General features: G+C 33.7%; 1 protein-coding gene across 2 annotated transcripts in view; it reads left to right on the forward strand.

Annotated features, from left to right (window-relative positions):
- Positions 1-25,718, forward strand: part of LOC109048485 (terminal uridylyltransferase 4-like) — a 52,419-nt gene that overhangs the window by 23,798 nt on the left and 2,903 nt on the right. Inside the window, exons 2-28 of one of the 2 annotated variants that reach the window (XR_006158287.1) lie at positions 2,390-2,864; positions 4,890-5,026; positions 6,327-6,443; positions 8,169-8,346; positions 8,449-8,537; positions 8,633-8,684; positions 11,066-11,135; positions 11,257-11,383; positions 11,473-11,592; positions 12,626-12,811; positions 12,900-13,074; positions 14,067-14,569; positions 15,467-15,617; positions 15,753-15,839; positions 17,662-17,765; positions 18,063-18,120; positions 18,205-18,308; positions 18,426-18,515; positions 19,291-19,404; positions 19,497-19,574; positions 20,499-20,667; positions 21,645-21,692; positions 21,808-21,890; positions 21,977-22,092; positions 22,165-22,319; positions 23,373-23,476; positions 24,557-24,694. Coding sequence is in view for 1 of the 2 variants with exons in the window: in XM_042751399.1 (XP_042607333.1) it covers positions 2,453-2,864; positions 4,890-5,026; positions 6,327-6,443; positions 8,169-8,346; positions 8,449-8,537; positions 8,633-8,684; positions 11,066-11,135; positions 11,257-11,383; positions 11,473-11,592; positions 12,626-12,811; positions 12,900-13,074; positions 14,067-14,569; positions 15,467-15,617; positions 15,753-15,839; positions 17,662-17,765; positions 18,063-18,120; positions 18,205-18,308; positions 18,426-18,515; positions 19,291-19,404; positions 19,497-19,574; positions 20,499-20,667; positions 21,645-21,692; positions 21,808-21,890; positions 21,977-22,092; positions 22,165-22,319; positions 23,373-23,476; positions 24,557-25,109 (4,180 nt within the window). In the remaining variant the exon portion in view is untranslated. Of the gene's footprint in view, positions 1-2,389; positions 2,865-4,889; positions 5,027-6,326; positions 6,444-8,168; positions 8,347-8,448; positions 8,538-8,632; positions 8,685-11,065; positions 11,136-11,256; positions 11,384-11,472; positions 11,593-12,625; positions 12,812-12,899; positions 13,075-14,066; positions 14,570-15,466; positions 15,618-15,752; positions 15,840-17,661; positions 17,766-18,062; positions 18,121-18,204; positions 18,309-18,425; positions 18,516-19,290; positions 19,405-19,496; positions 19,575-20,498; positions 20,668-21,644; positions 21,693-21,807; positions 21,891-21,976; positions 22,093-22,164; positions 22,320-23,372; positions 23,477-24,556; positions 25,110-25,718 lie in introns of both variants that reach the window. The other variant, XM_042751399.1, reaches the window with a different exon arrangement.

The following is a 25,718-nucleotide window of genomic DNA, read 5'->3' on the forward strand; positions in this document are numbered from 1 at the left end:
CTAATCTAAACATAGCTACAAATAGCTAAATGTTATTTTTATTACAATAAGTGCATATTCACTAGAAATATGCAAATTTAAAACCATATTTAGAAAATAAGTTTAAAAGTGTTCCAAGACCTTTGAAAAGTTATTATTATTATCTACAGAAGTATTAAAATGGCTAAATATTATTATTGCATTCATTTACTTCATTCAAAAATTATTATCAAATTCCTCCAAATGTAAAACTGTTGTACGAAAGTGTGGGTAAATAGCAGATTGGGTTATGTTTTGAGAAAAACTTAACGTAGGGAAAGCATGTTATCATCTGACATGGGCATAGAGACAAAGTAGTTTAAGAAGGTATTCTGCAACAGCCTGTCTCCACATTTCTAGTTTTTTTTTGCTTGTAATTCAGAGTTCATGTCTCAAAATTTGGACTTTGTTTTTTCTAGAAAATTATTTTTAAAAAAGTCGATTGCAAGATATAAACTGCAATTGCAAGAAAAAAACCTCACAATTATCGATTTTCTATCATGCATGTTGTGTATAATTTGTTTATTTAGCTACAAATACTTCGTATATATAACAATTTCACGATTTTGAAAATGGATGTTATTGTAGCGATGTGTTTGTTTATAAAACAGTATGCATATTAAAGAGATCCATAATTGAATGCAATAATAATATTTAGCTATTTAAACTGCGGTAATAATGTATCTTTGGCAGTTTATATTTAAACTTATTTTATACATAGGTTTTAATTGCATATTATAATAATATAGCCCTTATTGTAAGAATGTCTCGCACATTTACTATTTGTAGCTCTGTTAGATATAGTGCTGTCAAACATGCATTTGTGATTAATGGCATCCAAATAGTTTGTTTGAATTTTTTGACCTTTTATTGTGACTATTGTTTATTAATTTGCATATGTTTATTGTGTCATGTTTTAGGCTGTGCAAAAAATCGAAAACGATTTTCATGTCATCTCATCAGTAAAGATTTATCCTGAATTATGTGATTATTGCTCCAGCAGTAATGTCAGATCGGGTTGCCAGTTTTCCACAACAAAATCCTTTCCATGTTGCTGTCTCATTTACTATATTTTTGGACTACCAGATGTGCGTTCCCCAGGGGTTCCCCAATAAAAATTTTATCCCGTGATTAAATATCATTTTTTGGCAGGGTTGCCTTGGTATGATCTCATTTTAGGTGCTAAATCACGTATTGGTATGGGGGTCGCTTGTGACACCGCATTGATTTTTGTTTTTTTAGACTTGGCAACACTGGTATTTAGGTGACGGCATTTCCTACTACACAGAGCCAGTCCAACCGACAAGCCTGTTAAAATCGCTTTCAAAATGAGATTGATATCGACTGTGATTTTACAAAACTATTTTGTGTAGATTGTCATGAAGTATGGCTCTGTGTATAAATGCATTGAAGTTTGTAGTTGAGAATGTAATGTGGTTGTTTTCCATATTTTTTTTGTTGAGCGACCCCAATTACAATAACTTGATATTTAGACCCTAACAATGTTCATTATTACCAAGGGACCTTGATATAATTTATTTGAATTGATTTTGATTTAACAGCGGGATTTGCAACTTTTTATCGGGAACCTCCTGGAAACGGATGGGGCTTTATTGTTGTATATTGACTATGTTTAGAAGATTATGGCATTGATTTGTTTATGAAACCTGGCATACCCTTTTGATTGAACGCACGGCGGAGTATGATGACTACTATTACAGCGAGCGGCCTTTATGTATGAGATGCCACATGAAAATCGTATAGATTTTTTGCATGTTTTGCCCTTTAGACATTATCTAGTAGGAAAAAAAATAAATTTTATATGCATATTTGTGTATTATTCATTTTATTTTTTTGTACCTTGATATTGATTTGAAATGAAACATGGTTTATCTTAATTTTGTACATACACTGTATGTGTATTATTGTGACATTGTATAAATAACCGTACAATTTTTGTTTATTTTTTAAACAAATGAACTTATGTTGGATGCGATGTATTATGTATATATTCTAACTATTAATTTATTTTTTGTTGGGATTTGTTGTTTATTTTAAAAATAAAATGCATATCTTACATGACTAATAAATGCAATAAGAAATATCCAGAATAGTCAAAAGTCGCATTAGCTATGGATGTGGTGTATTAAGCGTTATCTCTCTCTTACCTGCCTAAATGGAAATAAGTAAAAATCACAATATTTCATTTTTATAAATAATATTTCCTAAATCATGGCTAGATGCCACTCACTGAAGTACTGAGCTTGTATTCATTTCCCAATGTTGCCAGATTCTTCCTGATTTGTCAAACCTTCAGTGCACAAACATTTCTGTATCCCCACAATCTGATTCTGTCCTGTTTCTGTTCCAGAAACCTTCAACACAGAGCCCTTTGGGCTTTTCTTCAGTCTCATCCGGAGAGAAGTTGAGTGGCATGGAGGACCCCAAAAGCCCCGTGAAGGTGGTCAAACCTTCCCGCTCGAGCGGGGGCAAGGCGTTGTCCTCCAAACCCCAGTGGGAGAGCAACAAAAAAAGCCCGGGCCGAAGCAAGGACGCTGTCCCCAGGGTGAAAGAGGAGATCCAGGGCGGTCCCAGTGCTGGCAGGACACGTACCAGCAGCCCCCAGGAGCTGGGGAAGGGCAAAGCCCGCCGGCTGACGGGCAGAACTAACTCTGGCGAGAGGGGGAAAGGGAAGCCCCAGCCCAGTGAGGGCCGTCAGCAAAGCCAGGAGAACAAAACTCCAGTCCGACACAGTGGACCGGTCAAGGATGGAGGAGCAGCACCGCTGGAGATCCCAACACCCGACAACACCATCCTCACCACCACCGCTAAAGACAGCATAACTGGTGAGAAAATACACACCGATTATCTGATCAGATCTGGACAGTTTGAGATACGATGTTTGGGGAGTCGGTAATATTTGTAAAAATTTTTTTTTGAAAAAAACTAAATCTCTTTTATGCTCACCAAGGCTGCATTTATCTAATAAAGTAAAAACAGTAATATTGTGAAATTATATCAATTTAAAATAACTGTTTTCTATGTGAACATATTGTGAAATGTAATTTATTGCTGTGATGCAAAGCTGAATTTTCAGCATCATTACTCCAGTCTTCAGTGTCACATGATCTTCAGAAATCATTCTAATATACTGATTTACTGCTCAAGAAACATTTCTATTTATTATCAATTTTGAAAACTGTTGTGCTGCTGAATGTAAACAAAGAAAACCAAAATAATTATAAGAATAAAAAAAACAGAAAATAACAGCAAAATTAAATCTCATATAGAAATCTTTTGTACCATTGTCAATATCTGTACTGTCTTTTTTTAAACAATATAATGTGTCCTTGATGAATAAAACTAGCAATTTCTTAAAGGGGTCATATGATGCGATTTCAAATTTTCCTTTCTCTTTAGAGTGTTACAAGCTCTTGGTGAATAAAGAAGATCTGTAAAGTTGCAAAGACTAAAGTCTCAAATCCAAAGAGATAATCTTTATAAAAGTTAACACTCGTCCACGCCCCCCTGAGACAGCTCGTTCTAACACGCCCCACATCTCTACGTCATTATGTGGGAAGATTTGCATAACGCCGCCCAGATGTTCACACAAAGACAGAAGGCGTACCTTTTATTCTCGTTGTAGTATTGTTGCCGCCCCGCCATGTCAGTATAGACCGCTGTGTGTTTCACTGTGAAAGAGGAACTACTTTGTTTGGCCTTCCAAAAGAGGACGATATCTGCTTCGTCATGCCTGGAGCAGATCCGTGCTGGTTACTGAGGAAATACATCAACTTTGCACTGTGGATCGCCGAATCGGCTTTCACCGTGGATGAAGTGGAGTCCAGCCCAGGGTCGTCACATGTAGTTGCCGCAAGCACAAGGTGCTCTCTTTCGTAGAGTCCGCCTGCTGCACCGTTCTCAAGCTGCAGGCCTCTGCTCACTCAAGCCGGCCATGGTGTGTGACGCTGATTTGTTGAGAAAGCGAAACTACTTTGTTTTTGCCTTCCAAAAGAAAACACGACTAGAAATCATGTTTATATCACATTTATAATGTCTCGTCCCTCCGGCCGGACAAGGCATCACAATATGGTAAGAGGTATAACATTTCCGTCACATGCTTGATTCATTCGGCCAATCACAATGCACCTCGCTTTTCAGAGCAATGAGCTTTGTAAAAATCGATGCGTTTCAGAAGGCGGGGCATAGAGGAGAAACAACAATGTACAGTATATGGAAAATAATGTGTTTTTTGAACCTTAAACAGTATAAACACATTTCATTACACCAAATACACAAAATAATATTCTTTTTAGCAGCATCATATGACCCCTTTAAGAAAAAACCTTTTGAAAGCAGCTGTATATTTTAATAGTGCCAAATGATACATGCATGAAAATTAACAATTATGAACAATTATTTAACAAAATATATATATTTAAAATTTGCTAACAGTGTTTGAAAATAGAAAATGTTGATCATCTTTTAATAAGTTGATTGCATTTTCTGTGCGGTAGTATTGGTGTAATTACTATGTTAATATACATTGTATTATAATTTAATTATAGCATAATAGTATGTTTTTTGTGTCTGAATTATATTTGTAAGTGGGTTAAGTCAATATTGTGTAAAATAATTTAATTTCTGCAGTTGTGTTTATTTATTTTATAATAATTTATTAATTTAGTATCTACAACCTACATAATTATAATTATTTTATGTATTTGTGATACATGTATGAGTGTGTGTATTATTTTATGTATTTATTATATATGTGTATGCATGTGTTTGTGTATTCTGGGTGATTTTTTTTTTTTTTGTAAAGAGTAATGGTTGGTTGTGTTATCGGTGTCTGTTTCTTTAAATCTCAGGTGTGGAGGCGGGCAGACAGAGAGGCGAGGTCACAGCCGAGGTCGTGGAGATTGGAAACCTGACCTCTGACCAGCAGCTGGGACTCAAACAGGCGGAGGAGAGACTGCAGAGGGACTACATCCACCGGCTGCTCAAGGTAAGACACATACATGGAATAGCTTGACATTTATTGAGGAAGCGCTGTTGTACTCGGTTGTTCAAGTCCACGGATTCAGAACGCATTCATTTGAAATGAACGTGGCCTCAGTACTTGATAAGCTCTTTCTGACAGTGTTTGTGATAATGTAGATTACCACACAAGATCTTTTTAAATTGTTCAGCCTTGCTTATCAGCGTTTGTCATGGTTACTGAAATGTTTTAAAAGTGTAGCAACAAGTCTTTATATTTTTACATTATATGTGCTGCCATGAGAATAGTTTGACACCTGACAGTGTACAGTTCACTCCTGTCATGAACACAAAGAGCTGGTAACACTCACATAAAAAAGAGAATTAAATGCTTTTGTATTTGAATGTATTTAGCTATTTGTGATTTTGTGCATGGTTTTATTTGTTTGTTTATTTAAAGATTTATGTATGGTTTTGTTTTTTAAAGTAATATTTTTATTATATTCATATTTACACTTTTTACTGCTGTATTTAGAATTTATTTGTTTGTTTTTGTTTTTTAATTTCTTTATGGTTTTATTTACCAATTTATTTGTTTTAATTCTTATTTATGGTTTTCAGTTTGTTTTAAAGGATGTTTTTTTATATTCAAGTTTATTTTTACGTCTTACTGCTGTTATTAAAAATCGTTTGTTTGTTTTATTTATGGTTTATTTATTATTTTATCTCTGTTGGTGTTTTTGTATTTTGTTATTTTTATTTTAAAGGATTGTTTTTATATTTATTTATATTTACATTTTTACTGCTGTGTGTAGAATTCATTTTTATTTTGTAGATTATTTATTGCTTTAATTTATATTTTTGTTTTAATTTCTATTTTTTTACGGTTTTATCTACTTACTGTTGTGTATATCTATTTATAATTTTTTTTAAACTGTTTTAGTTATATTCAAGTTTTTTATATTAATTTAGTACTTTTTTTTTTACACTTTTACTGCTGTGTTTAAGATTAATTTTGTACCAAATAAATAAGAGTCTCACCCTATAGTTTGTATTTGCTTTAACTGTCACAGACTAGTTTTATTTGACCAGCTGTAACTCAGACTCTGATCTTAACTGTTCTGAGTATCAGTGTAAATGTGATGGCATGATTTCACGCTCTCTAGCTGATTTTCCTTTTGAATGCGGGTGAATAGCGCCTTGTTAATCGAATCTGAGTCGTTGAGTGGCTCTTGATTTCTCCCATCAGCATGTCTGTGGAGCGCGTGGATGTGTGAAGAGATGTGGCGTGTTGTGATTGCTTTCTCAGCCGTTGTGTATTTCCACAGCCGTCGCCTGAGTACCCCAATTTCCAGTATCTATGCAAACTGTGTTCAGTCCACGTGGAGAACATCCAGGGTGCTCACAAGCACATTAAAGAGAAACGTCACAAGAAGAACATCATGGTGAGGAAGCAGGCTGTTATTTTCCCAACACTTATTTCTGTGCTCTGTGAAATCCACAGTGACTTTAAGCTTGGAGAAGGTTTTTCTGTGCTAGTTTCTGTTGCCAAACTTTTGTCAGCCGATATCTACATGAAGTGTCCGCTGATATTTAAGTTAATGTTTCAGTAATTATGTTGTTAGTGTTTGATTTTGTAGATTTAAACCTTTTTTTTTTTAAGTTTGTGTTTTTTGACAGCCGATGCCAATATCTTGGAAAGCAGGGGGGCCTATATATATATATATAATATGTATTATTATTATTATTATTAATAATAATATTTAAGAAATTTGAAATCATTTGACAATGGATTAAAAAATAAATGTGTAAAATAAACATTTAAAAGTATTTTTCACTAATAAATAAATATTTAATAAAAATTTAATTAAAAAGGAAGTAAACACTGTAACCAACAGGGCACTCAGTATTCTGGTAAGTCTGTGTGCATTGGGAATCATATTTTTCAAATAAAGCCAGGGTAACAGTCATTTTACATACAGCACACAGGGAAAATGACATGAATATGACAGTGGACAAATGCATAAAGCGCAGCATAATTTGAAATCACGAGTTTAAAGTTTAAAGCATTCAATTAACAAAGACCGATTGTCACGCAGAGAACACACGATCATTCTGGATAAAAATGCACACTTCACAAAATCTCACCGCTTGGTTCTACTAAGTTTGCAAGGTTTGTGAAATTAAATGTTCATTAGTCATTCAAAGAGTTGTTTAAATGATATAGATGCGTATTTGCTTAATGCTGATGGCAAACAAGAAAGTATTATAAATGTTTGCCTTTCTATTACTAATAATATAAAAGCAATTGTTATAATACTTTCTATATACATTAATTCCTTTGTTTAACCGTTCTATCTGATTATTAGACAGACTTCTATCCATATTAGACAAAAATGTTAACTACAGTAAACGAGAGAGAGTGTGAGCACTGTGTGCGCAGGCGCTGCCGCTCCCAGTGCCGTCAAAATAAAAGTTGTGCCTCGAACACATCGGCCAAGCAGGAAAACTTATCGGCCGATGCCATTATTTGAAAAATGCCAAATATCGGCTGATATATCGGCCTTGGCGATATATCGGTCAATCACTACCCTGACCCCAACCAAATTGAATAATAATAATAATAACTTTATTGTACTATTAAATTATTGTACTGAAAAAATAATAAATTATTGTTATTATTGTACTGCAAAAAATAATGAAAATTTGATAATATAATAAAAAATATATATTTTACACTGCAAGCTTACGATATTACTATTAAGTTAAAATGTTTTAATAATTAAACATTTTATGTATTATGATTCCGACTTTGTGTTTGCCATGTAAATATCCCTGATGCTAACATGGCATTAAAAATTAATGAACAAGCAAACAAACCGTATTAATGTTTATATATTTTTCTTCACTTTTAAACTTTAAAATCCTCAATGTATTATTTTGGCAGAATGTTGCTGAAATGCTCTAATGTTGTACAAATTATATAAATTATAGGACTTTTTATCAGGCATGCTTAAGATCCCTCTCTGGAAAGAAGCGTTGTGTATTCATCACCTTTACCAGCACCAAAAATATTATAGCTAAATATTGGGTATTTTGTATTGGATTTGACTCATTTGTATTGTTTGTTTGTTTGTTTGTTTTTTGATTGTTTCTGGGGGTCTTTGCAGGAGAAGCAGGAGGAGAATGAGCTGCGAGCACTGCCGGCTCCCTCTCCGGCCCAGTTGAGGGCGTTAGACTCGGTCGTGCTGGAGGTGGCAGAGACGCACGGCATCTCGGAGGAAGACTTCGCGCTAAGGCAAGCCGTGGTGCTCCAGATGGAGGGGAATATACGCAAACAACTCACAGGTACAGTGCCTGGGTAATAGCTTGCACTAGACTTAAGTAAACTAACCTTAAGTCAAGAAAGTGTTTCTTCCAGTCTGCTGAATAATGCTTGTTTTATCTTAGCGTGTTCTCTCCGTCTGTATGGCTCATGTCTCACCCGCTTCGCCTTCAAAACGAGTGACGTCAACATCGACGTCTCTTATCCCTCTACTGTGAGTCTGAACGAACGTGCATGAGCTGCTTGGATTAGTGTGTTTCTGTGTATTTTATTGTGTTTGTTAAAGTTTTGCACATCTCTGTTGTGCAGATGACTCAGCCTGATGTGCTGATCCAGGTGCTGGAGATCCTCAAGAACAGCGGTAAGCTAAACCATTGTAATCCTACACTAAGTTTGAATGGACTGGTCAATCAGTATGTTGTTGTCTGAAAAAAATACAACTCGTGTGTTTTTACTTCGTAACTATAAATAGATATCCAAATTAATGAACAGATTTTGAGGGTCGTCAAAATACATTTTCAAGTTAATTACTTGTGCCGATTAATTAAATTAATTGGATATTAACTCCCATAGTCTTGGCAACCAATAAAACTTTAAAAAGTCACGGAAAACCTAACATAAATGAATGAAATTATGTTTATAGCAAGCACAGTTTTACATTGAAATATTTATTGTTTAAACTGCATTAGACAAACTTTTGACTAATACTGTACATTTGTAGTAAAATAATTTTTATCAAACGGAAAGTTCTGGTCTTGATTCTGATTGGTTGAGCCAAGTTCAAAGCTGTTGTAAATTACTCCACAAACATACACCTTTGTTTACATTTGTTTGTTGCTCGGCAGCCACTTTGTTGGAATCACAACTGTTTCTGAGGAACTACATTGTTTAGCAGAAGAATAATGTTTTTAATTAATATCATTACACTTTATTTGCTCTGTTTTATTTTGTGAAACCTTACTACGTTTATGGAAGAGCCGCTTCGCGTCGTGTCTAACACCTGCCCCTTAGCTATTATAAATTCACTGTAAACCACGGCTTCTTGGAGCTTATTTAATTAATTACTTATATTTAATCTAACAAAAAAAAATACTAAATAATTTTTATTATATAATAATTTATATACATTCATAAAAAAAAAACAATTAAACAAAAAAAAAAAAAAAAAATACTAAATATGTATAATGTAGTTAAATAATATTTTATATTTAAAAGTTTATAAATTGTAAATTTTTATATTTTATTTGTGTGTGTGTGTTTATTTTATGGAAATAAACACACACTTAAAAATAAAAAATACTGAAGGGAAAAAATAAGTGTAAAATTACCGAATATATAAATTTAAATTAAATTTAAATTTATGCATTAAGCAGACGCTTTTATCCAAAGCGACTTACAGTGCATTCAGGCTATCAATTTTTACCTATCATTTGTTCCCGGGGAATCGAACCCCCAACCTTGCACTTGTTAATGCAATGCTCTACCACTTGAGCTACAGGAGCACATATAAAACATATAAAACGTAACATGAACACAAACAATAATTAGGGATGTAACGATTAACTGTGAGCCGGTTGAAAATCGATTCAAATATGTGATGATTCAAATTGGTTGAGATGCTAAACAAATCGCGATTCATTTAGGGGATAGGAGTTTATATGAATGCATGTCTGAGGGGAACTTAATATCTTTAGAAAAGTTTAGATGGTAATTTTTCTTTTCATCATGCCTCTGTATAATGCATATTAAAGTTCATAAGTGCAGTGCTGCTTTGTTTACAGCAGAAACCAAGGAAACGCTTTAAGCGCCACCTACTGGCAGAGAGTGAATCTGCATCTCATTCAGTTCGTCTGCTGTTTCTGTTTCATGCAGATATTTGTATGTATAGTTTCACAAAACTGAAGTCCAACCATTCTGTTTTTGCTTCAGATTTCGAAATTACACAATCTAATTTAGATTAAAAACTGCTCATGTTGCATATATGCAGTATCTTTGTTTGGATCATGATTAAAATGCAGTGGTTGCCTCTCATTTTAAATGGAAAGAGCACAGACAAAGCCTTATTTTATTTATATGAAGAGATTTATTTTATTTGTGTTACTTATATATTTGATTTGGGGCTTGTTTTAAAATTTCAATTTAGTTTTGTTATTTACATTTGCATTATATTTAAATTTTGTCATTTAGCAGACGCTTTTATCCAAAGCTACTTATGAATGAGGACAATGGAAGCAATTAAAAACAAACAAAAGAGCAATAATATGCAAGTGCTACATTAGTATATTATTATAGTGTTATATTTCAGTTTCACAAAGAAATGTGCAACATTTTGTCCAAGCAATAATAAAAGGACACATTTAATTTATAATTTGTCTTAAATCTCATTTTGTAAAAAAAAAAAAAATAATTGTGCATCTAATCCTGAAATCAAAACCGTGAATCGAATCGTGAGTTGAGTGAATCGATACATCCCTAACAATAATGGGAAAAATAACTGAAATTTAGGGTATTACTATATATAAATATAGAAAACCAGTAGTCAAAATTTTAATTTGCTAATATTCTTTGCTTATATGAGTCTACAATACTCTTTTCAGTGATTGAAGACTTCAGTTCAGAAGGTTTGGAGTATAAATGTGCTTCACTTGACTGTTTACCAGCTCTAACAGCTGAAAGTTAATAATGCACCAGACCTGAGTTTCGACAGCTCAGAATAACTCAAGTTTTCGCTTTTGTTTCCAGTGGAGTTCGCTGAGGTGGAGTCAGATTTTCACGCCAAAGTCCCTGTTGTTTTCTGCAGAGATGTGGCCAGGTCGGTTTAATGACAGCAATAAAATACTTCTATAAATAGTCACAGCACACAAAGAATAAGCATTTGAAGTCATCAGTAATAGCCTGTCATAACTGATAAGTGTGGTTTGTTGTCTCTGCAGTGGGTTAATGTGCAAAGTGAGCGCAGGAAATGATGTCGCGTGCCTCACCACCAATCACCTTGCAGCTCTGGCCAGACTGGAGCCGAGGCTCGTGCCTCTGGTTCTGGCCTTCCGTCACTGGGCCAATGTACGTATGACTCGTCGCCATCATGTTTTCCAGACATTACAGTAACTGTTTGTCACCGAGGTCTAACGAGATTGTGTGTTTATCTGTAGCTGTGTCACATCGACTGTCAGGCAGAGGGAGGAATCCCGTCCTACTCGCTGTCTCTGATGGTCATATTCTTCCTGCAACAGAGAGCCAAGCCCATCCTGCCTGTTTATCTAGGACACTGGGTATGAACCTCAAATGGATCTGGTAGTCTGAGTTAGTTTTTAAACTGAGGGCTGCAAGAGGTCAGTGGAAAAGCTTAGAGAAATACTGTCAAATAAAACATTTGTAATAATTATTTGCAGGATAAATTGATTTAAGAAATTGATTTAAATAAATAATGCATGTAACAGTACAGTGCATTAGAGATAAAAAAAAAAAAAACCTTATTGCAACAATATAGACTACATGTTTTTCAAATTATAATATATGCATGTTTATAATTATAATTTTTTACAGTATTATTATTTTATTTTTATTTTCCAAATTAACAAATAATACAGCTAATAGCCCAGAACTACAGTGAGTGGGGAAAAAAAACCAATATTGCTATATAACTAAATGTTTTTTTTTTACACATTTACAATTTTTCACAGTATAAATTGATTTAACAAATAATGCATCTAACAATGGCTGAGAGAAAAACATAATAGAAGTAATTTTTTACACATTTTTATGATATTCATTATTGACAGCAAAAATCGATTTACATCAACAAATACATCTAACAGCACAGTACTTGGTGAGTAAAAAAAAATAATGATGTGACAAACTAAATATTTTCAAAATACTATTTGATGCATGTAATATTAATTTTATTTTGCAGTATAATTAATTTAAATAAACATAAACATCTAATAGCACAGTTCTATAGTGAGTGTGAAAATTAATGTAAAATAAATATTTTCCAAATAATCGTTTTGCATATTTTTTATAATATTTATTTTTCACAGCACAAATTGATTTAAAAGTTATTTAAACAAGTAAAACATCTAAAAGCAAAGTAAGAATGAAACATATAGAAAACAAAGTATTTTCCAATAATTATTTAGAATTTGGCCTTTAAACATGAAAATATGCAGCATTTTTCAATTCAGATATATACATATGGTGTTTTAAGTTTTAGGATGGGATCCCTCATGAGGATGATCATGTTTGGAGGCTTCTTACATCTATTTTAGATTGAAATAACTGTATTTTTGTTTCATGTCTGCTCAGATCAAGGGCTTCGACGTGAAGCGTGTGGATGAGTTTCACCTGACGGGGATGGAGTCGGACTCGTTCGTGGGTTGGGAGCACAGACCCGCTCCTGCAGGCGAGGGCCGCGGGGACGGCAGAGCCAAACCCGAACCTAAAACCCAGACTGAGAAGAAAGAGAAGAAGGGTGAATATGCTAAGGGCAAGGTGAGCGGTTCACCGCTACTCATGACTGGATTAGAGAATCCCTAGGGTGAGTATTATCAGTAACGTGTGTGTGTGTGTGTGTTTGTAGACTCGTCTGACGCTGAAGCAGCCGGTGAGCGCGTCTCTGGGTCAGCTATGGCTCGAGCTCCTGCGCTTTTACACGCTGGAGTTTGCGCTGGAGGAGCACATCATCAGCATCCGTCTGAAAGAGCTGCTGCCGCGGGAGCTCAAGAACTGGCCTCGCCGCAGACTCGCCGTCGAGGGTGAGACCACAGTGTGCTTAACACTGATGTTGCATTGTCAACACTTCATTAGATGGTTCATTTCCTGAAGAGTGTAAGCATTTGGTTTCCATCCAAGTGTTTAGCATTTTTGTGTTCATTCTGCAAAAGGCGTGTCTAAAAACTGTTTCAAATAAGATTAATAGTTATTCATATTTCAACCTATCTGTTTTCCCTCTTTAGGGATGCACTGTTAATAAATGCCAAAACGATAGAATATTTTGGCTGACCACCTTTTAGTTATTTTAATGTTATGGCTAAAAATAGCTGATATAAAAAATGCTGTAGTTTGTAATAACTCAGAACGCAATCTTTTTTAATGCAGCAGGTGAATTTATTAATGACAACATTATAAAGTATGATTTAAATCATATTTATTAATTTAAATAAAATAAAACAAAATTGTGTTACATGTAGAACTAAAAAACAAACAAACAAAGTAATACAGTTTTAAAGTTATTCAAATGTTGTTTTGACATTGAAAAAAAAAAAAGTTTGTTTTTTTAATTATCTAGTACAAAGTATTACTTGTATATTTATGTTTATATATATATGCATTTAATTGAGCAATTAATTCTTAGAAAATATAATAGTTTGTTAGCAATATAGCATGTGACTTGATTTCAAAGTTGCATTAGTAAATGTTGTATGTAATATTAACTTTTATTAATCAATGCTGAAGATGTATTGTTCATTGTTAGGTCAGGAATGTAATGTAAACAAAAGAAGTTTTATTGTAAAGTGTTGCTGATTAACTTGAGATGAGCATGAGATGATTGCGCAGGTAATCTAAAAACGAACACAATTCAATTTCCATTATCAACCGATAATGCTGAACAAGATCAAAAACCACAGTATTTTACAATTGAATCCATTTTAAGTTAATTTTATGTTTGTTAGTTTAAGATCCATATGAAAAGGAGCAACAACTGCAGTTTGAAAGCATTTGCAAATGACTAAATGGTGTGTTTCAGACCCGTTTGCGTTGAAGAGGAACGTGGCTCGCAGTCTGAACAGTCAGATGGTGTTCGAGTACATCCAGGAGCGTTTCCGCACGGCCTACAAGTATTTCGCCTGTCCTCAGAGCAGGAACGGAGCGAACGCCAGCCGCGGCTTACTGAGGAAGAAACCCAGACGCTCTCGCACGGCCCGATCCCGGAGCCTGGACCGAAAGAAGAGCGGCGAGGAGGACGCAGACAGCAGTGATGATGAGGACGAGAGGGATATGGAGGAAGAGGAGAGTCTGAGAGCGGGGTTCACTGAGCTCCTGCTGAGCGACGCTGGGATGGACAGCAGATCTGAGTCTGTTTCCCAGGAACCCTCTGCAGCGGAGTCTCCTTCTGCCCTGAACGGCCTGCTGATGGACAGCGAGGAGGATGAGGAGGAGGATAAAGATCAAGAGATGGAGAAACAGCACAGTATTGCTCCAGAAGACATGCACTACATCTTTGACAGGATGATCTTCACTGGAGGAAAGGTAATTGCACAGGATACTGTGTAAATATTTGTGGTGCTCGACTTGTATTCTACTTGTGTTTGGCTCAAAATTCAGGCAGATATTGATCTTGTGTAGTTTATGTGAATTAAATGGCCAGCGTTATTTTTTTTTTGTTTGTTTTGAGTGAATTGTTTAAATGAATACATTTTTTTTCAGTGAATCGAACCAAAACAGCTTTCAAAATGGTATGAACGATTCAGATAAAAAAAAAAAATGAAAAAGCAGTAATATTGTGAAATATTGTTACAATTTAAAATAACTCTTTTTCTTTGTGAATATATGTTAAAATGTAATTTGTTCCTGTGATCAAAGCTGAATTTTCAGCATCATTATTCCAGTCTTCAGTGTCACATGATCTTCAGAAATCAATCTAATATGCTGATTCGCTGCTTAAGAAACATTTCTTATGATTATCAATGTTAAAAACACTTAATATTTTTTGTGGAAACAGTGATAATTTTTTTTTTTTTGGGGGGGGGGTTGGGGTTCCTTGATGAATGGAAAGATAAATAGATCAGAATTTATTTGAAATAGAAATCTATAAGTGTCTTTACCGCCAATTTAATAAACCCTTGCGAAATATACGTTTTTTTTTTTTTTCAGGAAAACAAATGAACTTACCTAAAACTTTTGAACGATTGTATATAAAGGAGGTTTAAAGGCACAGCAGTGAAAAAAATAGACTCTCTAATTCTAAGAGTGGGTGGAATTGTCATGCAATCCAATAATTCAATCGTCTGTTTTTATATATATATATATATATATAAATAAAGATTATACTATGGCACACATGTGAATCACATGTATTATGGTATCCTAAATAATCTGGTGCTGTGAACCAGAAGTTAAGTGTCTGCTGGTTGTTTCTCTTCACAGCCGCCAACAGTCGTGTGCAGCATCTGCAAGCGAGACGGCCACCTTAAAGACGACTGTCCTGAAGACTTCAAGAAGGTTGAGCTGAAACCCCTGCCGCCCATGACCGAGCACTTCAGAGAGATCCTGGACGGACTCTGCATGCTGTGCTACCGTAAGCGCCATCCCATACTTTAACATCATCTGTTTTAATACTCCAGCGCATTCCGATCATTCAGCTTGAGTGCATTTATTTGCATTTACCCTTACGTTTACGTCAGGCTCCGTTGTGATGTTTTTGTGTTTGTAGGTGAGCTGTCACCGTCTCTTATCGAGCAGCAGAAGAGGGAGCAGATTCTGGGCAGTCTGGAGCGCTTCATCAGAAAAGAGTATAACGGTGAGGAAATGCATTCATACATGTACAAGTGTTAACAAAATAAATAAAAATGCAGTAGCAAAATAACTTCAAGTTGAAATGGACCCTTTTCACATTTCCAGGGTTTTCAGAAGCAAAAGTTGTCATGTAGATGTGTAAACATCTATAGTGATGCCTGTTTTGCTCTAGATAGCAAAATTAAAAATCCATGAGTGCATTTCCTCTACTTTCCAAAAGAAGAACAAAAATGTCAAATTTACCATCACCTCTTCAGTCGTTGTATTAGAAACAACCAGAGCAGTGTTAACTAGTCGCATACTTGGGCATTAAATTACACAAAAAACTAGTTTCATCACCAAAAATCACCGGCGCCACATCATGTAATTAATAAGATTTTGGCTGATAAATTACTCCCAAAAGATTATTTAAAGTCATTGTTGTGTAAAGTGTCAAACAGCCATTACAAAAAGTAGCTTTAGCAAGAAAAATTTTGTTTGATAAAATGTATTACTTGTACTCTTTTGGACCATGAAGGTGAGTAAATGATGACACAATTGTCATTTTTGGGTTGGTGAACTATACCTTTAATAATTTATTTTATTAATTTTATTATTATTACTTTGGAAATATGAAATAATTTCTTTAATGAAATCATACTCTAAATAATAAACTAAATCTGCCAGTAGGTGGTGGTAAATGTCTTAATGATAAAGTCATCGAATCATTTATTCATTCATTTGATTTGTTCAAATGGCTGATTCATTTAGGAGTGAAGTAAAAGGTTCTTTATGAATGGTCCATTGAATCATTAGGCTTATTCGACTTGAAGCAGATCATCACCATCAGACCGATCGGTGTGTGACATCAAATTACTACGAGAGCTATAGAGAGCAGACGACCCTGCATGCTTTTGAATCACAACTATCAAACATAGTTTGCCAATATGTCACTGCAGTTATTCTGTACAACTTAAAAGTACGTAAAGCTCAATTATACAGTAATTTTAACAAATAAGCACTAAGTCAGCCTGCAATACCAAACAATACCACAGGACTGCATATAAACTATAATGGATCCATTCATAATCACTAAACACACCAAAATACAAATGAAAAATGTAACCATTCTGAATGTGTGGAAACTCGGCGATCTGAAGGCAGCTCGCCTCGATGTCATCAGTAAATACGCTCCTGTCAGAACATGCAATAGTGTCAGTGTTGCATCTGATGGCCATGTGTACATGAACACATCCGTTATAAAACACTCACTGTATACAACTATGTGAATATACTGAACTGCGTTCAAGAAGAAATATGTTATTGTGATCATAGGGCCGAGAGCACACATACAAGGTTCGTTTGCACATCAATAATAACGGATACGCACACCTAATGTACGACTCCTGTACACATCACTGTAATCACCTTGATTATAATCATCATCCATTAAAACTTAAGGCTACTAGCGTGACACTGGCTTCTTTTATATCTCATACAGCGGTTTTGAGCTGCCGTTCAGTCTATATTTCACAAAGCGCGATGAGAAACTGCACGAGCTGCTCAGAAACACAGAATATCACAGAATACTTAGAGAGGTGGTGCTGTTATTTATAAGATATTAGTCATGAAATTAGTGAAAATATAATATTTTAGTTATATTTTAAGTTATTTCGTTATTTATTCTTATTTTATTTTTATTTATTATTATTGTTTTTTTAAATAATACTCTGTTCAGCACTTTGGTCAGCTACGCTGTGTTTAAATGTGCTATATAAATAAAATTTACTTACTTACAGTATCCCTATTTTGACAAGTTAATTTGTGTTCTGTGTGTATTTGTTCAGATAAGGCCCAGCTCTGTCTGTTTGGTTCTTCTAAGAACGGCTTTGGCTTTCGTGACAGTGACCTGGACATCTGTATGACACTCGAGGGTCACGACACCGCTGAGGTAGAAATCCTTCCAAAGAGGGGCATGCCATGTTTTATGTTGATTTTTAGACACTTTTATTTTATTTTTTATTTAATTTTTGTAAATATCTGTATGATTAGGCCAATATTAGAAACATACCTTTTTTTCTTTCATTTAAATTCTTATGTCATGCAAAATTTCAAAAGTAATATTAATGTGCATTATAATATGTTGATGACTGTTTTCCTTTACTTTAAATGGTGTTTTGTGTTTAAAAACATTGAAAAGGATTTTATTTTTTTTGCCAATTATCGACTTTCTCGTTTTTTCTTGCAGAAGCTGAACTGTAAGGAGATCATTGAGGGTTTAGCCAAGGTGCTGAAGAAGCACACAGGTACGGAGTGATTTATTTTGTGAAACTGAAGTCAGTGTAAGTTGATTCTTCAGCGCTGAGAGATTCATTGTTTGTGTGGTTCAGGTTTAAGGAATATTTTGCCTATCACAACTGCTAAAGTGCCTATAGTGAAGTTTGAACACAGGCAGAGCGGACTGGAGGGAGACATCAGCCTCTACAACACACTGGTGAGATATATATTATATTATATTGTATTGTTTTGTATTGTATCTATCTGAAAAATTGGTTACTTAATTATAATTATTATTTATTTATTTTATTTGAATGTTGTTTTTGTGTGTCAGGCCCAACACAACACCCGGATGCTGGCCACATATGCTGCTATAGACCCTCGTGTGCAGTATCTGGGCTACACTATGAAAGTATTTGCCAAGGTAATTTTCAGAATGCAGATAGCTGCATAAAATATTCTGTGCAATATTCAAACATGCAGATTCAGACAGCTAGTGCTGAAGGAACATGTGCTTGAGTATCACATAAAAACACAATAAAATTCAACTATGTTCCAAATGTTTAGGGTTCTAGCATTACATTTTTTTTTTTTTTTTTTTTTTGAAAGAAGTAATACTTTTATTGAAGGATCATGTGACATCTGAAGTGTCAGTAAAGACTTAAGTGATGATTCTGAATGCAGTTCTAATGAACTTTTGAACAGCTGAAACAAAAACGTTCACAAAAATATGATTAACATTTAGTCAACATTTTGAGCAAACAGCATATGAGAGTAATTTAAATGTGTGAAACATATTATTCGTTAAAATTCAGCTACTGTAATTTTTTGAAAACATTGCTCAAATAAAATGTAAAAATATTTTAGTAATTTTGATGCAAATTGGTGAGCAGAAGAGACTTCCTTTTTTTTCTTTTAGAAAAATAAATAAAATTCTTACTCACCCAAACTTATTAACAATAGTGTATACATTGATGAAAATAGTGAAGGGAAAATTCTTATTATTATTAATCTTACAGTTAATAAGAGCTCATAAACTGTTATTTAATAATAAAGTGTAAATTTAGTGCACCATGTCACTGCTCTCTTGATTTTCTCCTTATGTGAATGCATAGGAAATTGCTATATGCTGTAGTATTGATTACATGCACACAAGGACACAAAAAAGGATGTGAAATATATATGTGTGTGTTTTGCAGCGCTGTGACATTGGCGACGCCTCCAGAGGAAGTCTCTCCTCCTATGCTTACATCCTCATGGTGCTGTATTTCCTACAACAGAGACAACCACCAGTCATCCCTGTGTTACAAGAGGTACAGCGCCCTTACACAGCAGTACTGCGGTAGTACTATAGTTCACTGATGATATCAGTACCATGGTACTGAATGATTGTGTTCTTCTGCAGATATTCGATGGGAACACTGTTCCTCAGAGGATGGTGGATGGCTGGAACGCTTTCTTCTTCAATGATCTTAATGAGCTGGTAAGCAGGCAATGATGCAGTTTTGTTTGTCACTGTAAATAAAATATGTTACATTATACTTAAACATTACCATTAACATAAATTTAAAAAATATACTTATAGAAAATCCACAAAATAATAATTGATGGTATATATTTGGTATTATTAGTAATCATAAAAGTAATCAAATTATTTTGTTATAATCATAACAAAAAAATCTGTTATTTAGAGACAAGTAATTACAAAAATAATTAGATTACTTAATATTATAATTATAAATAATATAATATGATAAGTAAACAAATACATACTATCGGTTATGAATTGTCTGTGTTATTTAGTGACAATACAAAAAAATAAAGAAAATCCATAACTGATAGTAGTATGTAGTAATTGTCACTAAATGCATAGAAAAACTAACTTTTTGTAATTATTTTTCACTAAATATGCAAGGAAATATAAGTGATAGTGTTCATCGTCTGGATGACTACGTCTTGTATTTCCGAAAATTTCTGCCATATGCACATAAACTGACAGTCACCACTGATAAACTACTACTAAATATTGTAGAAACTTAATTTTCTGTAAAGTTGCTTTGCAATGATTTGTATCGTAAAAAGCACTATACAAATAAACTTGAATTGAATTGAAAGTATATATTTGTTTATATTATTTATAATTCTAATATTAATCATCTAATTTGTTGTAATTGTCACTTAATACACAAAGAAAAACGTGTATTTTATTTATTTATTTATAATAGTAATAATAAATGATTAGTATGTATTTTGATATTTATTTAGCCACTGAATGTGATGTACTTTTAGTTTGAGTTCTAATATTCAATGTTTATTCACTTGGACACTGTAAACAAATTATGCATTCCGATGCATTTTCAAGTGCACTGAACATGCATTATTTGAGGTGTGTGTTTTTTGTGTCCAGCGGCGTCTGCCAGAGCTACATCAGAAGGAGACAGTTGGCGAGCTGTGGCTCGGCCTGCTGCGCTTCTACACAGAAGAGTTTGATTTTAAAGAGTACGTCATCTCCATCCGCCAGCGCAAACGCCGCACCACCTTTGAGAAACAGGGGTCCAAATGCATTGCAATCGAAGGTTTGAAAACACTCATTATAAGCATATAGCAACTTTGCTGTCGCTCTGCTCTGAACATTAGAATTACTCATTTTATTCTGTTTATTCATTTGTTAATTTAACCTCTCTAGATCTGCCTTAAGTTTTTTTTTTTTTTTTTTTTTTGGAAGACCATTTTCATAAGTCCAAAATGGGTACATAATTTATTCTAAAATCATAAAAAAAACATAGATTTTGAAATCATATTTTTTATATATTTGATTTATTTTGTACTTCATTTTATTCATTTTGTACATTTTGTATTGAAATTTCAGTTTTAAATTTAGATATTTTTTATTATATTATTCATTAATTCATTTGTAATGAATTAATTATATTAATTAATATATACTCTTTTTTTAAATTATTTAATTATAATTATTAATCAGATATCTATTTAAGTAGTTCATTTTCACTAAAAACACAAAGTAATAATTTATATATATATATATATATTATATTTGATTAAATTTATTCTTTTAATTTTATTAAATGTATGATAGTTTTAGGTATTCCATTGTTTCCAAGTACATTTTAAAATGTTTATTTCATTAAAATACATTAAATATTTTTTTATTTATATTTTTGTTATTACTTGTAATTATTAGGTTTTATTTGATTAAATATAAAATAATTTATATTTGTTTATCTTTATTTATAATTCCATACAAAGTAATATAATTATTTATAATAAAAAAATCACTAATCTCACAAAGACAAATGGTGTATATTTAATAATAATAATAATAATAATAATTATTATTATTATTATTTTAAAAAAAAAGTATTGTTTTTTTCTGTTGTATATTTAGCCAATGTTGAAGTAACTTCACTGAATGTGACAGTTACAGTTCGACGTCTAATATTTTGCAATAATTTCAATTGTGTTGCGTGACCCCTAGCAAGGTTAAATGTTATATGCTGTGTTTTTACATAACATAACATTTATTTTTTAACAGATCCCTTTGACTTGAATCACAATCTTGGGGCTGGTGTTTCTCGCAAAAGTAAGCGAAACTATCCCACCCCGCATATCTTCGTGTTTTTCTGCTCTAAACAGCAGTTCTAGTAAATGTATGGTGGATTATGTCTCACTCATTCTCGCTGCCTGTTATTACACAGTGACTAACTTCATCATGAAGGCCTTCATCAATGGCAGGAAGCTGTTTGGCACCCCGTTTTACCCTCATCCAGGAACAGAGGCCGTGAGTCACATTAAAAACTGCTCCTGAGCGTCATCATCCTTCATTTCATACCTCGTTTCATCTTTGTGTCTCTGTCTCTCTGTCAGGATTACTTCTTTGACTCGAAGGTGCTGACGGACGGAGAACTGGCTCCTAATGACCGCTGCTGTCGGATCTGCGGGAAGATCGGCCACTATATGAAGGACTGCCCAAAGAGGCGCAGGTGCGCTGTTCACACAAGCAAAAATGATTACCTTTTACAGCGAAGTGCTTAGCTGATCTAGTCTGTTTACAGAATGAAGAAAAAGGAGAACGAGCGTGAGGAGGAGGTCAGGGAGGAGGACAGGGAGCCCAGAGAAAGACGCTGCTTTCAGTGTGGTGATATGGGTCATGTGAGGAGAGACTGTCCCGATTACAAACACCTCCGTCAGAGAGCAGTGCCGGGACCAGGTACAGCTCAAAACTTAATTCAGTTGTTTCTTCTGTCTGCTGATTTGTTCATTAATGCAGCCTATGTAGAGCTGAACTTCTCAGACCATACAGTTTTATGAATATATTTAAAAAAATAATCTAATATTTTCTATCTATCTATCTGAGTGTGTGAGTATAGAGATATAATTCTATTTAATAAAAATTTATTTTATACATTTTTCATTTTATATATTTATTTCATCTGTTTTTTTCCAAGTAGATTTAACATGTGTAATGCAATAAAATACATTTAAAAATATAATATGTGTATGTATTTACACACACACACACACACAATATATACATACAGATAAATAGCTAGATATTTTTTATAAAAAAATATAATTATTCAATATATTGTTTCTAAGGACATTTTGTACGTGTAATGCATTTAAAAAACAGTAAAAAAAATACAGTTCATGTATTATTATATAATGTATTTGTAATTATGTAATTATTTTTAGTAGTTAATTTTCACTCTTAATAATCAACTACTTTTCACAACTTTTCATTTTTATAAGGTCATGAATATTTCATGAATATTTCATATATAAAAGCAAAAATAAATATAACCATGAATAATGCATAAATACAAATGTACAAATATAGACAGATGGGAAAAATATGAATTAATCCACATTATTTTTAACATAAGCAATGGACCATTTTCAACTTCAGTGTGCTTTGCTTCTGGTTTCATCTGACTGCTTGCAGCTATTTTTGCCAAACAAAATGGCTTATGTTAGCAAAATAGTGGCAAATAGTGTTACTGTTTACTGCACTTTACTGTTATTCTAGATAATTAACTTTAGTGGCTAATGAATCGGAATCTCTCACATTCACAGAAATCAGCTCTGTCACAAAATAAAGTGGATGGTTATTGCAAAAGAATTTTATAGTCAGTAGTTTTGTATTGTTTTGTCTTTGCTGATTTTATTATGCACTTGATTTTATTATGTATTTTTTCCTTTACAAACAATAGGGGGCAGCATATACAATTATTTGACTATGATTGCTCTCTATTTTTTCCAGTCCCTCACATGGTCCGGGCCATGGCGAGCTCTCAGTCCATCCCCATCCCTCAAGGTGCTTCAGTCCAGGATCGGGTCGGACGGACCAGGCAGCCCTCTGAATGTGTAAGGACCAGAAGCCTCTACTGTCAGCTGTGGCTGGGTGATAGAGGTCCACTGTCTTTGAGAAGTAGTTGATGTTTCTTAGTATTTTATTGCATGCTTTGAATTTAATTTCTTTTGCCAGTCAAATGAAATTTCAACTAAATACTTTGGGTCAAACAATACTTGTCACAAAAGTACAGTAAAATTGTAAAATTGTTTGTATTTTGTTTGAAATCTTTTTTTTTTTTTCTGATCCGGAAGCTCTTAACACCAAGACAAATTCCTTGTGTGTGTTCGAGCACACTTGGCAATAAAGCTCATTCTGATTCTGATTCTGAAAATCTGGTTTAATTTTTTAAAAAAAAATTTATTTTATCTATGTATTATTTATTTCGAGTTACAATTAATCTTCAACAGTTTTCAACAAACAAAAAATGTTTTACTTAATTTATATGATCTTTTAGATTTATGTTGTATTGTTTATTTTTTAATTATATTAATAATTATCTAATTATTTTTAGTTTACTTTTCAGTAAATATACAAAGAATGACAACTGTTGGTATGTATTTATAATATTATTTAGAAATTATATAGTGTGTATAAAGTAAATATTATTTTATATAAATGTATTAATTATAAATTTATGTATAATTATATTAATGTTTATAATAAAAAGTAATACATCTATATTTAATTAACCTTTTTTCAATAAATAAAATGATATAGTAATTAGATATGTTTATATATACTTTTTATATATATTTTTATATTATATATTATAGTTTTTTTTTTTAAGAATTTATATTTAGCAAAGTACAATTAGTAATTAATTTTTACAAAATGTCTAAGAAAATTCGAAACTATATACTTATAGAATTATGTATATACTGAATATATAGAATTTTTATATATACACTCTGATTTTTACAGATGTTAGCATGGTATTGGTATGAAAAGTGTATTAAAATTGTGATATTCAAGGTTTTGCTTAATTATATATAAATATATAGCAAATATTCAGTATCACCCAACAACAGAACATCAATTTTCATTATGGTTTTTAGATGAACTGACACTTTCTCTGTCTGTTTTCCTTTCAGTCTGATACGCGTCAGACTCCTCCGTACTCCCCTCAGCAGTCTCCCTACAGCCAGGCGTCCGTCTCTCCGCAGAACAGCAAGCCTTCCTCAGCATCCTCTACCTCCAAACCCTCCCATCCACAGCCGCAGGTTCCCCAGGTCCAGCTCCCCATCTTCAGCTTCCCCCATTCCCACCCGGGCCAGTATCACACCGGGCTCTCGGCGCTGGGCCTCCTGCCTGCCCACCCCCAGCAGCCACCCCTCACCTCAGCCTCCTGGCCCATCCACGGCCCTCTCATCCAGGGCTCCGGGGTCTCCAATGCCTCCAGCCACCCGTCCTCTCCGGGCCTGAAGTTCGCCGTGCGGAGTGGCGGAGGCGGGAATGGAGGCGGGCCAGCAGTGAGCCCCGCCCACATGAACCTGAACGACCCCAGCATCATCTTTGCTCAGCCGTCGACTGGACGGGTGGCTGGTGGAGTGGGTGGCGGACCCGCCAGAGAAAGGGGGCACCCCTGGCACAATCACCATCTCAATCCGGGGCCACTGGTGGGGAACGGCACAGTAAACAAGACAGGTGCACACACGTGGTGCTCACACTCACTGGTTACTGTGTCTGTCACTCAGTTTAGAAACCTAGTGAAATGCTTTCTAAGCAGATTTTCCTTATAGAGATCTAGGCTTTATGCAAATAGCACTCAGATTTCAATTAATTTTGACATTAGCATGTTGCTAAGCTGTCACAGTAAAAAAAAAAAAATTAAATAATAATATTTAAGTAAATGCCACGTTATAAAATTGTCTATCTTTTAATGCTGTTATGGAAAAATGTATTATTATTAGTGATGTCAAACGATTCATCGTGATTAATCGCATTCAAAATAAAAGTTTGTTTACATAATATATGTATTTATACTGTGTATATTATGTATTTATAAATACAAACACATGCATGTATATATTTAAGAAAAAAATTTTATATATTAAATATACTTATATTTAATATAAAGTATAAGTATATAAATGTATATACATGTAAATATTTTCAAAATACATGCATGTGTTTGTATTTATATATACATAATAAATATACACTGTACACATGCATATATTATGTAAACAAACTTTTATTTTGGATGCGATTAATCGTTTGACAGCACTAATTATAATTATTATTATTAAATAT

This window comes from Cyprinus carpio, chromosome B23, assembly GCF_018340385.1.
Source record: "Cyprinus carpio isolate SPL01 chromosome B23, ASM1834038v1, whole genome shotgun sequence".
NCBI lineage: Eukaryota > Metazoa > Chordata > Actinopteri > Cypriniformes > Cyprinidae > Cyprinus > Cyprinus carpio.